Here is a 19,449-nt window from a genome sequence, read left to right on the forward strand (position 1 = left end):
GAAAAACATGCATCCGAAAATACACAAGGCCAGAAGAGAGGCAAGATCCGAGGCACACGCAAGAAGCCTTGCAGGGAAAAAAAAACGTATTGTACGTCGACGCGACCACATACAAAGAACAACGCGGAGCGGTAGCCAGTGTGGTTGATCACCAGCTTAAAGAAGTCAACTGCGCCTCGATCAAGAGCAACAACATTCTCGAGGCTGAGGAAGCGGCAATCGCTCTCGCTATCACCCACCAGGGTGAGGAGGCTACCACAAAAATAATTACGGACTCGCAAGAAGCATGCAGAAGGTATAGCAGCGGACGCATATCCACTGTGGCCATCCGCATACTCAAGGCAAGAAAAATCAGCTTTTCGAGATGCTTTATAACGTGGACACCAGGCCATGAGACTGTCAAAGGTAACCAACGTGCCGACGCCAATGCCCGAGCATACGCCAACCGGGGGGCTCACAACGACGGGGAACCGGACGCAGTCACTAGACGCTATGGAGCCATCCTTGAACATCAAAGAGCCTTAAGGAGGATCTATTCACCTCCCCACGAAGATCTCAATAGAGAGCAGTCGGTTGCCTGGAGACAGCTACAGACTAACACATACCCCAATCTGAGTCTACTCAGTAAAATCCACCCCACTACATATGAAAATGAATGCCCACTATGCGGAGAACCCCCTACACTCTACCATGTTACATGGGCCTGTCAAGAAACACAGGTAGCACCAATAAACACCACACCAACACCGGTGCAGTGGGAGGCTGCGCTGTCCTGCTCGACGCCTGACGACCAGCTCAAGCTGATTGACAGAGCGCGCAAGACGGCAAAGGCCACTGGGGCCCTGGACTGAGGGCCCCACCAACGCCGGGAGAATTCCCTTTGTGTAAATAAAGTTTTTCATTCATTCATTCATTCATTCATTCATTCATTCATTCATTCATTCATTCATTCATTCATTCCTGGCCCTACGGGGCTGGGAAGGGTTGGTCTGCCACTGAATTTTTATCTGTTGTAGGCCGTCATTGCGCCCGCCCCTGCTTCGGTGGTGGACGACGGCTGTTGCGTCGTGCGTCTTTCTCTCTCTCTTCTTTTTCCTTCTTCCTTCTCTATTTTCTCCTCTGTCCGCACGAGGCAGCGGAGGTGGCTCCGCTACAAAGCCAGTAGCAGACCTGTGCATCTTTTTTCCTTCTTCCTTCAGTCGCAACAACAACATCGCACAGCACATGGACGCCTCCATAGAAACGCAGCCGCCGGCGGTCGGCATCAAGCCCGAAACCTGGAGCAAAAGTCAGGAAAGGCCGCGAGCTAAGTCTTAAAAATTCGGAGGTCACGAGTGCCGATGCATCTTTACGCTTCTCCCCTCCCCTTCTGTCCGGCAAAACGTTCCAGCAATGAACATTCCGCTTCATCGGGTATCGTGTATTGATTTACTTGCGGCCGTGAAATGGCGCTCGCTTTATGAACCGGTTCTGCTTGACGCGGCTCCTTGGACGCGATGCACACGAAGGTTGCGTGGAAAGATAAAAAGTCGAAAATTATAGAGCACTTTAAAGACGCAAGTTTGGTATCGTTCTCTTGGCCATCTTAGCCAAAAGTCATAGAAGCAAAAATAAACTATCGAACACCTCCCATGACCCCTCAAGTTCGATATCTGCCTGATCCCGCTTTGACCCTGCTCTCGGGGCAGAACAGCCTCCGCGAACTGGCGGCGTATCCGCGGAGAAAAATGCGGCTCACTCGATAAATAAACATTACCTTTCGTGAAGCCGAACTATGCCGCGCCATACAGCTCCACTGGCCAAAAGGCTCGCATCAATCTCGACGACTACATAGCATCCGGCCATGGTTTCATGTGAATGCCAATTAACCACTCTAGCATGCATGATGAGCAGAACGTTACATTAAATTAATTTTTCAATTTCAAAACAATATACCCGCATCTTCTAAACTCTGCCCCAGCATAGAATCACGGTCTTGTTTTTCTTGTCACAAATGCACGGCATCGGCCAACACAAAGTGGAGCGGGGCCGCCACATCGAGTGGCGCCGCTTTAGTTTAGACGACGATGACTATTAATATGTGATTGCTGCTAGTTAGGGAATTTATCGCACCTTTCGTTGTCCTCCCATGTATGCACCACAGCGCGTGTGTGTGTATATACGTAGCCAAAGGAGGCCATGGTATATACAAGCACCTATGTGTGTGGAAGACAATAAATTCCCTCTACTGAAGCTTAATTATGCAAGTGCAACTTATTTTTAAATTTTAACCTTTTTTTTATTGATTTCTATTCCTATCGCCTCAAAATTTCAAATTATTTTAGCCACACTATTTCCTAATTAATACGTTATCTATCATACAGTTAAATCGACATCATGAATTTTATTCTGACGCCTGCAATGACTTCTGGCCAATCCTCCACTGTGAGTACGTGCCATATGCACCGAAGGTGAAAAAGAAGACTAAAGGTTTGGTTTGGTTTGGTTTGTGGGGTTTAGCGTCCCAAAGCGACTCAGGCTATGAGAGACGCAGTGGAGGAATCCGGAAATTTCGACTACCTGGAGTTCTTTAACGTGCGCTGACATCGTACAGCACACGGGCGCCTTGCTTTGCGCTTCCATCGAAAAGCGGCCGCCGAGGCCGGTATTCGATGCCGCATCCTTGGGAACATTAGCCGAGCGCCGTAACCACTGCGCCACCCCGGCGGGGCGAAGACTAAAGAGCGCCATAACACGAAGACTCTTTCATCTGCGTAAGGTGGGGTAACGATCCATGCATCATGTTACCTACGGTCGCCTACTGCTTAAGAGCGCAACAGCAAATACACCCAAAATGAGGCCTTACACCTATTTGACGTATAGAAGGCGTATTCCGATTTGCATGACATCACAGTTAATCACATTTTACTGGCGCAAATAACCTACCATAAACTTGCGATTTCACGCTGAAGGGTGCACCGTGATATCATGAGAACCGGTTGACGCTTGAGAGGCTCTTTTGAACGGTATTTCTCACTGCATTCTTGAATTGCATCCGACTCTGAGGCAAACATCTTCAGGCCTGAAAGTTACATCCCGGGATACACATTTAAAACAAAGAATATGCGCGTAATATGCTTAATATTGTTTTTACTGACGGCCGACTACAAATCTATACAACTATACTCAAGCGCCTACGTACAATAGTTGCAAAGAAAGCAATTGCAATTTAGTTTGCCAGCTTACCAGTTAACAGGAGCCATTTTTTGTCTGTTGTCGGCCAATACTGGTATTGGAACGCCGATGAAACAACCACGATATCTCAAAAAGCTTTTCTTTTTTTAATCATGGATCACCTTCGCTGAAACACGCGATATATGCGAACGCACTGTCACTATATGATAGTGAATATTTGACCACTTCATTTTTCATAATCTCAATTTCGAAGTCGAAAATCACAAAGGAAAGTCTTGGAAGCATAATCTAATTCCTTTTTATGTGAACCTACAGCCCTAACAGATGATTAAACAGCACGTTACAAATAAATAAATAAGCAGGCCCTCATAATGGACGCATGTACATATTAGATGCAATACGCAGAGCTGCATAGCATAGTCAGTTTGCCATAAAACTCAACACAACGCATAACATAGTACAATAAGTAAACGGTGATCGAGCTGGGACAGGTAGGTCACCGCCGCTTGCGGCGGGCGCTAGCCTGCCGGAGAATTTTCATCTGTTGTAGGCCGTCATTGCACCCGCCACCACTTAGGTGGTGGACGACGGCTGTTGTTGCGGCGCGCGTCTTTCTCTCCCTCTTCCTTGTCTTTCTTCCCTATTTTCTCTTCTGTCTGCACGAGGCAGCGGAGGTGGCTCAGCTACAGAGCCAGTAGCAGGCCCGTGCATTTTCTTTTCCTTCTTCCTACAGCCACAACAACAACAACCAGTACGAAGTAGATTTCGATAAATACATCATTTATTCGATTTTAACGGGCGCATATTGTTTTAACAAAGAAAATTATTAAATATGACATGCGCTTTAGAATGAAGTTTAAAAATGAAACTACGACAGCAACACACTTTTTTCTTTCCTTGAAGTGTGGTGACGTTTTGCAATACTCGGTGCGTTAGAATCATTGAAACGATGCAAAGGGAAGCTATGCGCGCCTTTCTCAGGAGCACAGCAGTTAAAGAAAAATTTGACATCGTCCAGGCCTCTCGCCTGTTCGGAGCCGTCACTTTACTGTTAGCCTGATATGGGCCGGTGGTAGAAAGCAAGGCGAATCCAAGTTTATCAATAGCTTCAATCAGGAACAGTGCTGACCGGCTATGTCTTTGAAAATCATCCACACTATAGGCAAGGATTTGGTCACATGAGCAATTACCGATTGGCATGGCTACTCTCGTGTGATTGCTCATCGGTAACTATTTGCTTGATTGTGCAGCAATGAGATATTAGCAACGCATACTGTGAGCGAGTTGACTTTCACAAGGACCTCATTTTATTGTTTTCGTGACTTGAATGCACTCTTGCAAAAATAGGGTACACAGATAATTCCTGCAAAGTGTCGAATTACAGCTTGGCAAAGAAAGAAAAAAAAAAGAAGCTATGAGCACGTTTATCTGTAACTATATGCGTAACTATATAACACACTTAAACTGTATGCGTAAATTGCTGTGGCTGCTCCCCAGTAAGGTTTTTGTTTCTGTTCGGCTTTTCTCTCCGTGCATTTTTATAATCCGCTGGCCTCCCCTCTGTAAAACATGTCTGGACGGGAGATCAGTCGATCATAAAAGTCATCGGAGCTTTTTAAGGCTATTGCCATTAATGTTCTGTACCAGCCGCTGGGCGCAAGTGGAGCATACGAAAGAAAACCGTATTCAGGTATCACTAAGGAATTCAAACATCGCTGTAAATCACATTTACTTTCTTTTTTTCTTAAAAGATGCCCGATTTTATCTGCTATCTATATACCGCTGAGTTGTTGGTAAGGCGGTTTTCATGAGAGCAGTGCACCATGCGGCTTTACCAACGTAGATGCCTTTACGGCATCAGAAACATTTAAGACACCATGAAGTGGGAAGCATGCACGAGGCTTGCCACGACTGCTTCGAGAAATTTCGGGGTCGCAAAATATTTTTAAGCTTCGAACTATTGCAATTAGAATGCAGTTCATGACAAAAAAAAAAGTAATTTATAGTCGATATCTGGTAGATGCCTGATTTAAAAGAAAACCGCTCAATTTGTAATTTTGTTGTTGCTTTTTCGAAGCTCAACACCACAACGCTAGCGTACCGTGTAAGCAGGTGCATCCCCACACCCCGTACCGACCGAATTCGCATCCTGGGCCCTCATCTAAAAGATAATGGAGGAAACGCCACTACTCTTCAGCGAATAGATCAATCTGTAATCCGGATCAGCAGCCTGCTCAAGAGAGTCGCCAACAAGCATAAGGGCATGTGCGAATCCAACTTCTTGCGTCTCGTGCAAGCCTTCGTTTGTACGCGAATTACCTACGTCGCCCCTTACCTTCGCCTCACGCGAACATATCGGGAGTGACTGAATGCATCACTACACAAGGCATACAAGACAGCATTGAGTCTACCCATGTCCACTTCCACCACCAAACTGACGACTCTCGGGATCTCCAACACAGTCGACGAGCTGATTGAAGCGACTGCCAATCTGAGCGCCTCTCGCTGACACATGCGGGCCGCGCAGTGCTGCGCCAGGTAGGAATCGCCCCTCTGAGGGCGACTTCTACGTATATGGACCTCACGCCTGAGCAGAGACTCAGTCTTCGTATACCTCCGCTTCCTAAGCGTATGCATCCAGAGCAGGAGCTCGCATATCAATATTTCCTGCTTACTTCAGCATGAAGGTAGCCAATGTGTGCCGCCATAAGCGATATGACAGGTAACACAATTTTTGGACAAACTTGTGAATATTCTCGGTATATCTCTGTAAAGTGTGGGACGACCTTATCGCTTATATGCAAGAAAGGGGAAACTACAGGTTATCCCTCTGAATTTAATCCTAGTGCCAGCGGAAATAATCTGAGCCCAACTGATATAATTTACGTGCCGTGTAATTTAATTCCAGTGCCAAGCATTTAGTCAAAGCTCCAGCGTATACCAAATACAAACGCCAACTCAAATAATGTCAGCGCCAACCCATTTAATCCGAGATGCAACGCAATTAATACAAGTACCAGCGTATTTAATCTATAGTGCCAGCCAACTTAATCCATATGTGGAAAAGGAATGCGGTAGAGGGTTCCAAAGCACGAAACATGAATTCAATCACTTTGCAGATCATGCGACGCTTAAGCGTCAGATCTGCACGCACTATTTCGCTTTGTTCTTACAGGCTTAACTGCAATTTATGACACGTCTCTTGCAGCTTTTAGTTTAGACGCACGACAAGTGAATAAATATGACTGTCGTCTTGTAATTAGCTGGTTAAGCACTGCTCTTATGGGTTGTCATATGCACTGAATCTGCATGGTGGTGGCAAGTGTGGGCTTCACACAACAGCCGGCTGTATTTACGAAATTTCATGGGTGCGGAAATGTATTTTTGTTTATAACCATGATTCAGCACCACTAGCAGAAAAGAAGGATTAGTGTAAAGCATAGTTGGTCCAGGCGAGAGCCAGAGAAACATTACCTCATTTTGCCGCTTTTTCAACGTTGCGCGGCCACTATACCATGGAAAGAGAGAGCGTGCGCCGCTGCATTCAGTCTGGCCATAACATGGCGAAATGTGTGAAACTATGTACAGGGTCATCCACTTCTAGTTATAACATTGCCACTGCTTTCAAAACAACATTGCGTCCGACGCAGACACATATTGAAGCAAATCGATGCAAGCACACAGGGACCCGGACCAAGTGAACCTTGTCGACGGCCGTCCAGTGTATAACACCATTCGCTGACATGCAGGCGATAATACTAAGGTTTGCTCTTTTTGTGACAGTCTTCGTCTGCACCGCAGGCTGTCTCTTAAATGAACGGCCGAAGCTCCTTGAACACCATATGTTGTAGTTAGTCTTATTGACGTAAAACCGGCATATGAGAGGTCTTTCACACTACAGCCATTGCGCGTATGCTTTGCGGCTGCGTTTCACGTCGTCTCTGCTGCGGCCAATCGGTCTCCGAATCACGAACTTCATGGAGTAGCCACGCGAATCCAGTAGAAGATCAATGCTACTTGTGCTGATGTGCGATTCCCAGCAATTCTTCCACCGCTTGCTTTATTTTTCTTTAGGGTGAAAGCAGGGTTGTTATCCACAATATTTTTTTAGAGCCGTTATAACCTCATTTACGAATTTCTTCGATGTTCCTCCTTTCTTCAACACTTCTCTATTGGCCGCTGCAATGGATCTCGCCGTCTTTAAATTGATGCCAGCCTGTCTGCCCCTTTTTTCGCATCTCCTCCATATGCCTCGACACTTTGAAACTATGTCCCTGTCATGCTCGGAGACTTTGCTGTTCTTTCATCTTGGTGCACCTACAGGCTTCAACGGCGGTCCCCGTTTTCGCTGTCCAATCATGATGTCCCTGTCATGCTCGGAGACTTTGCTGTTCTTTCATCTTGGTGCACCTACAGGCTTCAACGGCGGTCCCCGTTTTCGCTGTCCAATCATGATGTCAGGGCACTGCTCATCGGCTTCCATGGAAGCCGTTAAAATTCATGCGAAATGAATGAAAACGCGCAAACTACCACCTGCTTATAGTATAGGGAGCTTGCATGAAGCGATGCATGCTGGGTAATCCGCCATGATGGTGGCAATACTTTATTTAGTCGCGCTAGAATGTAGGATTGAATATTGGCAATCTTCAAGGCAAGCGCTAGGTATTATATTTATTTTATATTTTTAAACAATATAATGCGACACGTTTATAGTCCGTAATATTTCTGAGGTACTGAAAATTCTTAAGATAGATTTTAATAAAAATCGAAGATGATGCTCGTTTTTTTTTTTTTTTTTTTGGTTTGTTTTCCCCCTTTTTTCCTTTTTTTCAAATTACGGGAAAATTTGATGAGTCGTGGAGAAAACACGTAGTAATCTAGAGCTCCAAATTTTGTGTGAAATGAAGAACTTAACCCGCATAATAAAGAAAAATAGTTTTAGCGGAAACAACATGTCAGTACTTAAGGTTGAAAATGAACATTTTTACAGCGCGTCGCTCCTGAAACAAGGTTTTCGATTTTTTACTAAATCAACCGCAGCAAGAAAACGGGTTTCTAATAATTTTGTAAAAGTAAAGGTTTCATAGATTTATTTGATAAAAAATAGTACACGACAAAATCTTGGTGGTGAAGTAAGAGGCCTCCAAACATGCTACTTTTTGAAATGACGAAAAACCGCGTTTTCCGCCTCTAGCGATATACGATTTTTTTTTTTTTTTTACGAGATAACTACGCAGTATCTTGCAGAACTAAGGTTCATTACTTTATGTCGAGATATTTGCCCACCACATATAAAAGCTTATATGAAAACAAAAAAAAGGTAATGGGACCTCGAATTACCTCGACTGCCGTTCTTAACTGAACAAGCTATATATATATATATATATATATATATATATATATATATATATATATATATATATATGCAGGGCTCCTGCCGAAACATCGGCTACTACAAATAAACTTGGAAACAGTGTGAAGCAATTTTTCACTTGTATGTAACCTCTAGCAACCAAGTACGTCCATTCACTTATGCTATATATATATATATATATATATATATATATATATATATATATATATATATATATATATATATATATATATATATATATATATATATATATATATATATATATATATATATATATATATATATATATCTTTCGAATTAAAATTAAAATTGAGTTCGTGTTATCTCTAAAAGAAATAGACTGAAGCTTACTGGTTCATGATCATCTTATATATATATATATATATATTGATCATCTTATATATATATATATATATATATATATATATATATATATATATATATATATATATAAGATGATCATGAACCAGTAAGCTTCAGTCTATTTCTTTTAGAGATAACACGAACTCAATTTTAATTTTAATTCGAAAGAAAGAAAGAAAGAAAGAAAGAAAGAAAGAAAGAAAGAAAGAAAGAAAGAAAGAAAGAAAGAAAGAAAGAAAGAAAGAAAGAAAGAAAGAAAGAAAGTTAGCCCTGCTGGCTGACATTGCAGCGTCGCATTATCTCGCATCGACTGGGCTAACAAGAATGGACTGCATTGGCGGTACCGCAAGTGGCTGCAACTTAATAGGTCGGCCTGAATGGAGCCTTAAGAAAAGAGTGCACAAACGTCTGCGTAGTGTCTTGAGCCATGAATAATGCATATGGCAGTAAAGCGCTTTATCTCACAGGCGAATACTTCGGAACGTTTCTCAATCTGAACAGAAACGGAAAACACGCGCCAGACCTGTCAAATGAGCCCTGTATACATGGACTCGACAGAATCGGGTCGAGTAAGCCTGTCGAGTAAAAAAAACAGTTGTCGGGTTCATGTATACGCAGTCGAGTCGAGTAAAATAGGCGCGGAGCGGGTCGCATTAACTCGCTTGCAGGGGGTAGGTTAACTCGCTTGACCCGCTTGTCTAAACGCATGTCGACGCTGTCGAGTCAGGGAGTTATGGCGAACTCTGGGATCAAAAAGCCACCGGAACGGTGAGGAGCGTCAGCGAAGTTTAATGCTTTTTAGCCCTCATCAACGATAAAAAATAATAATCGAAGCTCTCGATAGTAAAAGGCAATGTAATCAAATACGAGTGATAAACTTGCACAATAACTTCAAATCTCGACGCTACGCGCCGCTGCAATACTTACTCGCTAGAAATAACTAGCAAAAAACGACTGGAAGATCGGTCGCTTAAAAGCAGAGAAGTGACATAATGTTAGTAATGTAGGCACAAAAAATTTATAAATAGAATGATGGTTTAGTTAACCATTCTAAATCAGTAATAAAGATATAGGGAGGAAATTGAGCATGATAGCTACTGCTACCACCCCGTTTCAAACGGGACGCTCCTATATTCCATCCATCCATTCCATCCTTCCATCCATCCAGCTAGAAAGCGAGTTCATGTAGACATCAATCGGGTCGAATAATAGTGATCTCGTTTACTCGACGCTTACTCGACCCGGTGCTGTCGAGTCCATATATACAGGGCTCATTACACTCGTCTGACTAGCACTGGCATTCAAGGACGGTGCGTGCACCATCGTTCGTCCTCCAGCACAATTGGCAGGTCAAAAACAGCTGATTTGCCACATCAGCTAAACTAAGGATAGGATAGGAAATACGTTAGTTTCTCTACGGGGGTCTTGTGCTAGTAGCGGAAGAGTTCCATCTTATGTCTTCTCACAGGGTCGGTGCCCCTATTCCAGGGCTCCGCTGAGCTTCGCTGCTCGCTGGGCGTGCTGGATTAAACCTAGTTGGCAATCCAAATCGCCGCTGGAGAGCCGGCTCTCCCACTGTTCCGCACTCGGGTCTTTACGAAAGCTGTCGTTATTTTTACATTGCCACGTGATGTGGTATAGCGAAGGTTTGCTACCACACCATGGGCAGGTGTCTCGATATTGTGACGGGTAAATTTTGCTCAGGGTATGCAGGTTAGGGAATGTTCCTGTCTGCAGTCTTCGCCAGTACACGGCCTCTTGTTGTTTTAGATCCCGATGAGGCGGCGGATAGCGGATCCGTACCCCCTTATAGTAGTTAAGAATGTCGGAGTACGTAGGGCCGACTCGCTCGGGTAGATCGTCCGATTGGGAGGAAGCTCGGCTCGTGTACCCTCGAGCTACCTGATCGGCGCGTTCGTTCCCCGCTACGCCGGTGTGTCCTGGCACCCAGTAGATGTTGTGTTTGACTTTTGATGGGGTCGTGCTATGGAGGAGCCTGAGGGCGGCGCGACCTATGCGGCCGTTCATGTAGTTACGGCACGCTTCTCTAGAATCTGTAAGAATGGTAAGGGACGTGTTGCATCGATACCCGGCTACCACCGCAAGAGCAACGGCCAGCTCCTCCCCTTCGGTTACCGTGCATTCCCTGACTGAGGCGCTAGCTAGTTCCTTTAGGTTGGAATCAATAGCTACCGCCACGGCGCTATTATGTGAGCTTCCTGTATACGAAGCCGCGTCCGTGTATACCGTGGTGGATCTTGTAGCTAAATTTAGTTGTGCATACTTCGCCCGGGCTGCTCTACGGGCCACATGCAAGTTGGGGTCCATGTTCCGGGGAAGGGAGCTAACCTTTAGCGTCTGGCGAATTGCGTCCGGTATGGTCGCAGTACGGTTCTCGATTTCCGCAGTTGCACCTAGCCCCAGTCGCCTAAGAAGCGAGCGCCCCGTAGGAGTCTGCTGGAGCCTGGCTATCTGCGTGACCAGTTGGGCTTCTTTGATCTCTTCGAAGGTGTTGTGAACGCCAAGAGCTAGCAGTTTTGCGTTAGAGGTGTTCATTGGTAGGTGCAGGGCTGTCTTGTAAGCTTTGCGGATGATGATATCTGCACTTTCCACTTCTCCTTTGTTGAGGTTGAAATACGGGAGGGCGTAGCCTACGCGACTGAGTACCAGGCTCTGAACCAGGCGCAGGGTATCCCCCTCTCGCATACCGCTCCGCTTCTGCGACACACGCGTGATCATCCTGGCGACCTGAGTGGTCGATTGCTTGAGAAGGCCGAGCGTATGGCTGCATCGCTGATTGTTCTGAAGCCACATTCCTAAGACTCGTATCTTGTCTCGTTCGGGAAGTAGCTTTCCTTCGAGGGAGACATTGAGGGTGCCTTTTTTGTGTTTCCCTTTGTGAACTCGCAAGAGTTCGGATTTTTCTGTGGAGCAGGCGAGACCTCGTGCATGGACATATTCTTCTACGCAGGTAGCCGCTGCTTGCAGCCGTTCTTCTTTCTGGCCGAGCGATCCGGAGGTAACCCAAACCGTGAAGTCGTCAGCGTACATGGCGTGCTGTATGCCTTCGATCTTCTCAAGTTGTCTAGCGAGTCCGATCATAGCCACATTAAAAAGTAGTGGCGAGATGACGGACCCTTGAGGTGTGCCTTTGTTGGGGGTCGAGAATTTATCGCTGCGAAGGTCTCCGAGCCCAACCGTTGCAGTTCGGTTGGAAAGAAAGGCCTTCACGTAGCTGTGAATCTTCTCGCCACAGTGGAGGTTGTCGAGTCCTTCCATTACAGCCGCATGGCTAACGTTGTCAAAGGCCCCTTTAATATCAAGGGCCATGACCGCGTTCTCGCCAGCGCTGGGGACATTGGTGAGGACTTCCTCTTTGAGTTGTATGAGGACGTCCTGCGTGGAGAGGTGAGCTCGGAAGCCGAACATGCTATGGGGGTGCAGGTCTTCATCCTCCATGTAATTTTGGAGCCTCCGAGTAACGACACGCTCGTGGAGCTTGCCTAGGCAGGAGGTGAGTGAGATAGGTCGGAGGTTTTCGATCTGGAGTTTCTTACCCGGTTTTGGGATCATTACGACCTCTGCATGCTTCCACTCTTCAGGAACCGTTCCTGCGGCCCAGTGCCCGTTGAGGAAGGTTGTCAATTGGTCGACTGCCCCGTCGCTGAGGTTGCGTATGAGTGCATTATGGATCTTGTCTGCACCCGCCGCCGTGTTGCGCGTGCATACCTTTATGGCAGCGAACACTTCTTCCCTGGTGATCGGTCTGTCCAGGTGGGTGTTCGGTCTTCCCAAGTATGGTTTCGGGTATGCTGCAGGCAAGGTCGTGCCGTAGCATTTCTCTTTTACTTTATCTAACAGTTCCTTCTCCGTACCCTCGAAGGTGTGGATGAGTCTGCGGATAGCTTTCCCGCTTTCGGCCCTGGTTTGGATAGGGTCGAGAAGGGTCTTGAGTATACGCCACGTTTTGGCCGTGCTGAGGGTGCCGTCCAGCGAGCTACTGAACTGCTGCCAGCTCTGCCTGGCCAGTTGAGCTGCGTACTCCTCCGCTATCTTGGTGACTTCTGCAATCTTCAGCTTGAGTTTCCTGTTAAAGCGCTGCTTCTTCCAGCGCTTGGTGAGCCCTCGGCGTGCCTCCCATAGCCTGAGGAGCCGAGGGTCCACCTCTGGTGTTTGCTCGGTGCGATCCACTTCTTGAGTGTACTGCTTCTGGATGTCTTTGAGTTGTTGACACCAATCATCTATGGAAGTAATCCTCCCTTCCAGGTCCGCGCATGCCTTGCGGAAGGCCGGCCAGTTGGTGATCTTGGCCGTGCCGAGCTTGCGCTTGATGTTGGTGGCTGTTATTGTGATCTTCAAGATATAATGGTCACTGCCTAGATTCTCCAGCAGATTCTCCCACGTTGCATGTTTCGCCCCCCTGGCAAAAGTTAAGTCCGGACACGTATCCTGGCAGACAGAATTGCCAAGGCGCGTGGGTTGAGTTTCGTCCGTTAAGAGGGTACATTGGATCGCTTCCGCCGCATCCTCGACCTCTATACCTTTCTGATTATTTGTGGGGTATCCCCACTGCTGTCCGCGAGCGTTAAAGTCACCTACAATTAGCAGCGTGTTGCTTTTAGCAAGTTTGCTGGCCCCTAGAAAGAGTTTATGAAAATTCGCGTCCCGCTGGCGAGGCGGGCTATAGAGGTTTACGAGAAAGACACTCTTTTCCTTGTGTTTCTTTTTGGGAATAATTTCCGTCACTAAGTGCTCAATTTTCGTGTTGGGAATCGGGTCATGGGCTATGGTTACCAACTTTTTGCTCACCAGGGTTGCCGTGCGTCCGGTATCGTAGCACGTATATCCCCTGAGTGTCGGTGTCGTGTTAGTTTCCTGTAAAGCTATTATATCGGGTGTGGAGTCTTGCGTGAGTAGAAACTGCATTAGGAGCCCCTGTTTTTGGCGGTACCCCCTGCAGTTCCATTGCCAGATTTCTAGTGGTGTTTGTTTAGCCATGGCTTTGGGCGTTGTTCGGATTGGAGCCTTCAGTGACGAAACGGCGCTCTTGTATGAGCCTGTCCCGGGCCTCGTTTGTTATTCGTCGCGTATTTTGGCTTTTGACGTGGTCCTGCCACGCAACGTTTTGCTCTATTAACGTGACTTTCTGTTCTAATAGGTTGGTTTTGACATACATAGCATCTAATCTTGCATGAGTTTGGCGAAACTCTTCTTTGATGCGAACCGTGAAATTCTCCACGTGCTGCATGAAAGCTCTTAATTCCTCGGGGCTCACGTCTAAGGCGGACGGGGGTCGTTGCACTTCTGCCGGCGGGATCGGGGTCCACGGTACCTGCCCTGTTCTTTGAGCCTGCATCTCTTTAATGAGGTCATTGACTTTTTTACGGAGATATGCATTCTCCTCTCTTAGAGCTTTAACCTCTTCCGAGTTACGCGTAATATTCTTTTGATCCGAGTGCGAAAACAGTGAGTTTGGAGGGCCCGCTCCCCAGCTCACCTTAACGCCGCCCTTCTGTTGTTGCTTCTGCGACTGCTGCTGTCGCTGCTCCAGCTTGGCCGTTGACCGGTTTAGCGGCGGGAAAGAGTCCTCCCTGGATCGGCTCTGGCTGCGATCTTGCACTATGCTACGGCCTTGGCTCGAGGAGCGGCCATGGTCCCGCTCCGAGCTCAGCCACCTGGTTCGGCGCTCCTGACTCAGGTTCCGGTTCCGCTGCTGCTGATGCAGCAGCTGCAATTGTTGCAATTGCTGCTGGGGCTCCCACTGCAGCTGCTGCAGTTGTTGTTGCTGCTGCTGCTGCCGCTGCCAGTGTTGTTGCCTGGACTGCCGGACGCCGCTCGTGCTGCCCCGGAGCTCGTCAGTAGTTTTGAGGCGTCGACGGCACTCTCTGGTGACGTGGTCGCCTTGGCACACCATGCATTTCGCCTTGCACTGGTGACCTTCTGGTGGGTCGTGTGTGCCGCACGTCCTACAGAGCTTGGTGTTCGGCGTTGGACAGACGTCCGAACGGTGGCCTTGCTTTCCGCATACGTAGCAGATCTGCCTCGTAGGACGATATGGGTAGGTCTTGAATTCTCCAGAACGGTAAATGACCCACTGCGGTATATACGGGCCGTCGAAAGTGATGAGCGCCGTTTCCGACCTGCCCAGCATTCTCGCTTCGCGAATCTCCACTCCTTGGGATCGAAGCCGGAGCCTAGATTTCAGTAGGGCCGGTGATTGCCCCGGCATAACACCGTGGATGACGGCACGCTTGAGGTCATCCGGTAGGGCTGGATAGGTGTTGGTTTCATAGATTTGGTCATTTATAGTGAGCTTTTCGATCTTCCTGAGCACGTCGGCGATGTCCAGGTCGGGCGTGCTCGCAATCATGATGTTCGAACCGGGCCGGAGTCTCATGATGAAGTCTTGTTCCTTGATCTTTCCTCCGCTGGCCGCGACGAGGGCTTGCGTTGCCTGGTCGACACGGATTTCGCTGATTTTTATACCTCCCTTGGGACGGTAGATGATCTTGATATCATCCTTCGGCAGCGGCGGCGGACGTGGCCGTATTTGCCGCTGCGCTCCCGCCAGATGTTTTGATATAGAGCGCGTCACACCATTCGCGTGCGCCACTGCTCTGCCAGCTGCGGCTTTCGGCGCTATCTTGTTTCTTGTTTCTTTCCAGGGCTCACCTGGCTGCAAAATGACGTCGCTATGCGGCACAGCGAACTTCGAGCCTTTCTTTTTTGGGCGCCGTTTGGAAGAAACAAGCGTCCAACGCTCCGCATTTTCGTCTTGCAGTGGGTAGATATCGGCCTCGCAGTCCCGCTGCGGTGGTGAGGTCTCCATGGCTTCGTTCACTGCCTCCCCTAGTCCGGGGCTCATATTGACCGGCGACGCGGCAGCTAAACTAACGACCCTAATACAGACTATCGGCGCCGCCAAGACAGTCTTTAGTCTGAAGTTCCACCGAAACCAACAGCGCTCCAACAGCGCAGGCTGAAAATCCACTGATGCATGCTTCTCTCTAACAGCGATGGTAAAATACCATGTAAATATATTACGCGGCTTCCCATAGAGCGCATTTATCAAAAAAAAAAAAAAAAACGGCTATCCTAACTGGTAAAATTTTGAGGGCTTTACAGTGGCATCCAGGATCATTTTTTCATATGTAACACACGTAAAGATAGTTCCATCGTAAAAAAAAAAAAAAGAAAAAAAAAAAAGCGCTTTTCAAAAAAGAAGAAAGGCCTCAATGCAAAAAAACAAGCAGCTTTAATGGTAGCGTCTTGATAACGCCACAAATCACAAGACCTAAAAGCTGATCACTTTTTGAAACTCAATTTCCCAAGTTCAAGTTCAAGATAAATTTATTGCCGTCGATGTAGAGGCCCCTCCGCCCCTTCCGGAAGACGCTAGGGGGCCTCCAAGTGAGAGGGAAACTGAATTTCCCAACTAGAAAGAAAAGGTCTGGTTTGAATTCCCGCCCTCCTGCTTCGAAAGGTTTTGGTGGTGCCATCTGTCGGAGTCGCGCATTACTTAATTGACAAAACAAAACAAAAAAAAGATATTATGCTCGTATTTTTGCATTTTATTCGCAGTTTTTGCTCAGAATATCATTAAGACTAAAGTTTTAATAATTTTTCATAACGTTTCACCTACTATTATGAAACATTATGCACTCGCGTAAACCCAGCCGCACTTCAAGGCAAAGCATTTCGCTCCATTGTAATGTAATATGATTCAAACGGTCCCTTTAGCATGTTGGGTTTTCGTTTGCTGCGTCAATTAGCAGCTATTGGTTATTTCAAATATACCTTTCAGTGCTTTTAACTTAAGCATATTTCAGTTTTTCAAAGTCACTGGCTCACATTAGGGGGACGCTTTCAATAGAGTCTGATCCGAACGCGTGTTAGGTTATGAGAGTGGATTAAGTGGGTCCGGAGCGTCGTGGTTGCTACCGCGTGCTCTGCCACTATTTCTCTAGCGGGATCGCCGTCAGGCGGTCCTCACTGAAAACCAAAAAGTAGCGTATAGGGGAGAAAACCTGGGCCAGGGGGCGCTGCGCCGCTCTGTGCGTCAGCGCCCTCCATGGAGACCACGTCAAAATCTACGCGCAGCCCGGCCGCGTCGTCTGCTCCCCGCCTCATAGAAAAGCATGCTGTCGTCTGCTCCGCGCTGCTTTCCAGCACGTGTTTGCGCGCGCGCGCTCGGTTGTTTCTCTCCTCCTCCGGCCGCATTGTGGCCGCCGTCGCGCTCTAACAAAGGGGGCAAGAAAAAAAAACTGGAATGAAAAAGTGACGGCGCGCTTTTTCGCAAAACTCGTGAAAGTGTTTTTCTCTCTTCTCCCTTTCGTGTTGAAACGATGGTTGTCGGTTGTTTTTTTTTTTTAGGTATCTCGCACCTATGTTTATAACTGGCGGTACCGCAGCAGCCATCGCGGAACCAAGTCGGCCTCAAGAAACAGATATATGTCATTAATGCCATCACTCGGCGCTTATAAAGGGAAAACACATACGTCAATCGTTCTATCCTCATACGCGATCCTGCTTCGGGAGCTCAAAACTGCGCATTCGCTAGAGATGACTGAACTAGGGATTGCACAGCTTAGCTGTGGAATTAAGAAGACAAAGGTTTACTTGGAGAGATGTCCCCGCCTGCATGAAAAGTCGTCAGGCATTTCCTCGTTCTTCGTCTCGCGGAGAGAGCAAACTGCCGAAAAAATGGCATGCCTCGGCTTCTCGTCAGTGATCCAGGTCGTTAAGAAACCTCTCATCGTTAAAGGTAGATAAGTCATTGATTTCGGATGGCAGCGCCACAGCAGCGAACTCCCCCTGACCGCTGTCAGCAGGAACCAAAGGGTATACAAGGCGGCATGCTTTGTGCCTTTGTAGGGAACGCGTCCTAAACGCGCCGAAAACAGGCACCACGGCGCCGGCAGCATCGCCTAAAACGTCTGTCCCCAAAGAGTTTAATAGGCCCCTTTCAAATGAGCAGTCACAAATGGAAAGGAAGCTCCCCAACCAGCGCCCGGAGCACTCGTAGCTGTGTACACGCGTATCAATTCTCAACGAGAAGGCTGCACCCTTCATTCTCTGAGCAACATGGAAGTGACATGAAGAGGTGCCGCCTCAAGTCCTTCAAAATACCTGTCGCTTGCCTCTGCCTTCGAGTACCGAATTCGCGTTCATGTTGTTGTTGTTTTTTTGTCTGAGCCTGCCAAGAAGCGCTCTTTGAAAACAATGTCCGCGGCGATCAATTATTCATAATTTCTCACTTTCGAAAGCACCGATAAAAAGCGTGCCTCCAGCCAGCCTCTATGTCAGCCGGGGCACAGAAAAAAGCAAAAATAAGAAACACCACTGGCAAACAGCGCCGGCTTTGCGCGCACGGACGCACGATCATCCCCCCTCGTCCTCACTCTCCTTCTCCCGCTCCGCGTGCACGTGCGGCTGCCTGTAGCACGCGCTCCCGAGCGAGCTGGCTGCGCAGACTCCGCAGACAGCCGCGCGCTGCGCGGGCGCGGATGCGCGTAGGTTTTGTAGTTCCTCTCCGCTCCGCTGGAAACCGAGCGCTGGCGTCGCGGAGCAAACTCCAGCTTTGGTTCCCTATAGGTGGGTCCGGAGTGTCGTGGTTGATACCGCGTGCTCTGCCAAAATTACGCTACCGGTATCGCCATCAGGCGGTTCTTACTGAAAATTAAACTTTAGTGCTGTTGTGGTAAATTTCGCTGGAGGACAGTTCTGTGCACACACTTTCCGTTCTGTCTCTATCGCTGTATAGGAATAATGTAACCTCTTCGCTTCAAGGTTACGCCTGTATGCTCTTATAGCGTTGGCCCATCACGACGTTAACGCAGAAAACCTTCGCCTACTACTGAAATGAAGCATGGTAGGCCACGTATATCTAGCCTGTGTTCGGTCGGCTGAAGAAAAATGCTCGCAATCCTACGCCAATCGTTATTCTCACCCATTCTATGTCGATTTCGTGAAACAAAAATTAACGCAGTGCCCAACGTAGCTCGAGGCCACGACCCCGAGATTAGGAGCACCATGCTGTACGGAGTCGGACTAAGCAAGCAGGGCGTTTTATATATATATATATATATATATATATATATATATATATATATATATATATATATATATATATATATATATATATATATATATATATATATCAAAATCAGATTTTACGCAACAAACAACATGGACTAAAAACGCGTGAGCCATTAAAATTCAAGCATGTGTAGTAAAGCTTCCCTTGGGTGAGGTAGTTACTACTCTACACATAACGATGTTAATGAAAATATTAAGCGAGAGTTCTTCTGATTGCTTTGCAATTTGAATGTCTAGAGTCGAGAATTTTATTTCTTGCGGACTCGGCGGGCTATTCATTGCTAGCACGTTGTATTATCAGCAGACGCCGGTCGGCGTTTTCCACGCACCATGGAGGCTAGAAATGTGCATCAAAGCCTACAGCAGATCTTGCGCACCCTTTTTCCTACTTATTAGGTAAACATACGTATATCTGTTACAAAAAGAAAAAAAAAAAAAAG

General features: G+C 47.2%; 1 protein-coding gene across 1 annotated transcript; it reads right to left on the reverse strand.

Annotated features, from left to right (window-relative positions):
• Positions 1-1,264: 1,264 nt before the first annotated feature.
• LOC146199356 (uncharacterized) lies at positions 1,265-15,776 on the reverse strand. The gene is made up of 2 exons (XM_084592112.1): positions 14,728-15,776; positions 1,265-1,277 (listed from the first exon to the last, which is right to left on the reverse strand). Exons 1-2 carry the CDS (start codon positions 15,774-15,776, stop codon positions 1,265-1,267), a joined length of 1,062 nt encoding a protein of 353 aa, XP_084448238.1.
• Between the last annotated feature and the right edge of the window lie 3,673 nt (positions 15,777-19,449).

The sequence above is a fragment of the Amblyomma maculatum genome, chromosome 2 (assembly GCF_055883805.1).
Source record: "Amblyomma maculatum isolate TAMU_Amacu chromosome 2, ASM5588380v1, whole genome shotgun sequence".
Classification (NCBI taxonomy): domain Eukaryota; kingdom Metazoa; phylum Arthropoda; class Arachnida; order Ixodida; family Ixodidae; genus Amblyomma; species Amblyomma maculatum.

Coding starts and splice junctions, on each gene's coding strand:
- LOC146199356 (XM_084592112.1), bottom strand. CDS start 15,776: ATGAGCCCCGGACTAGGGGAGGCAGTGAACGAAGCCATGGAGACCTCA.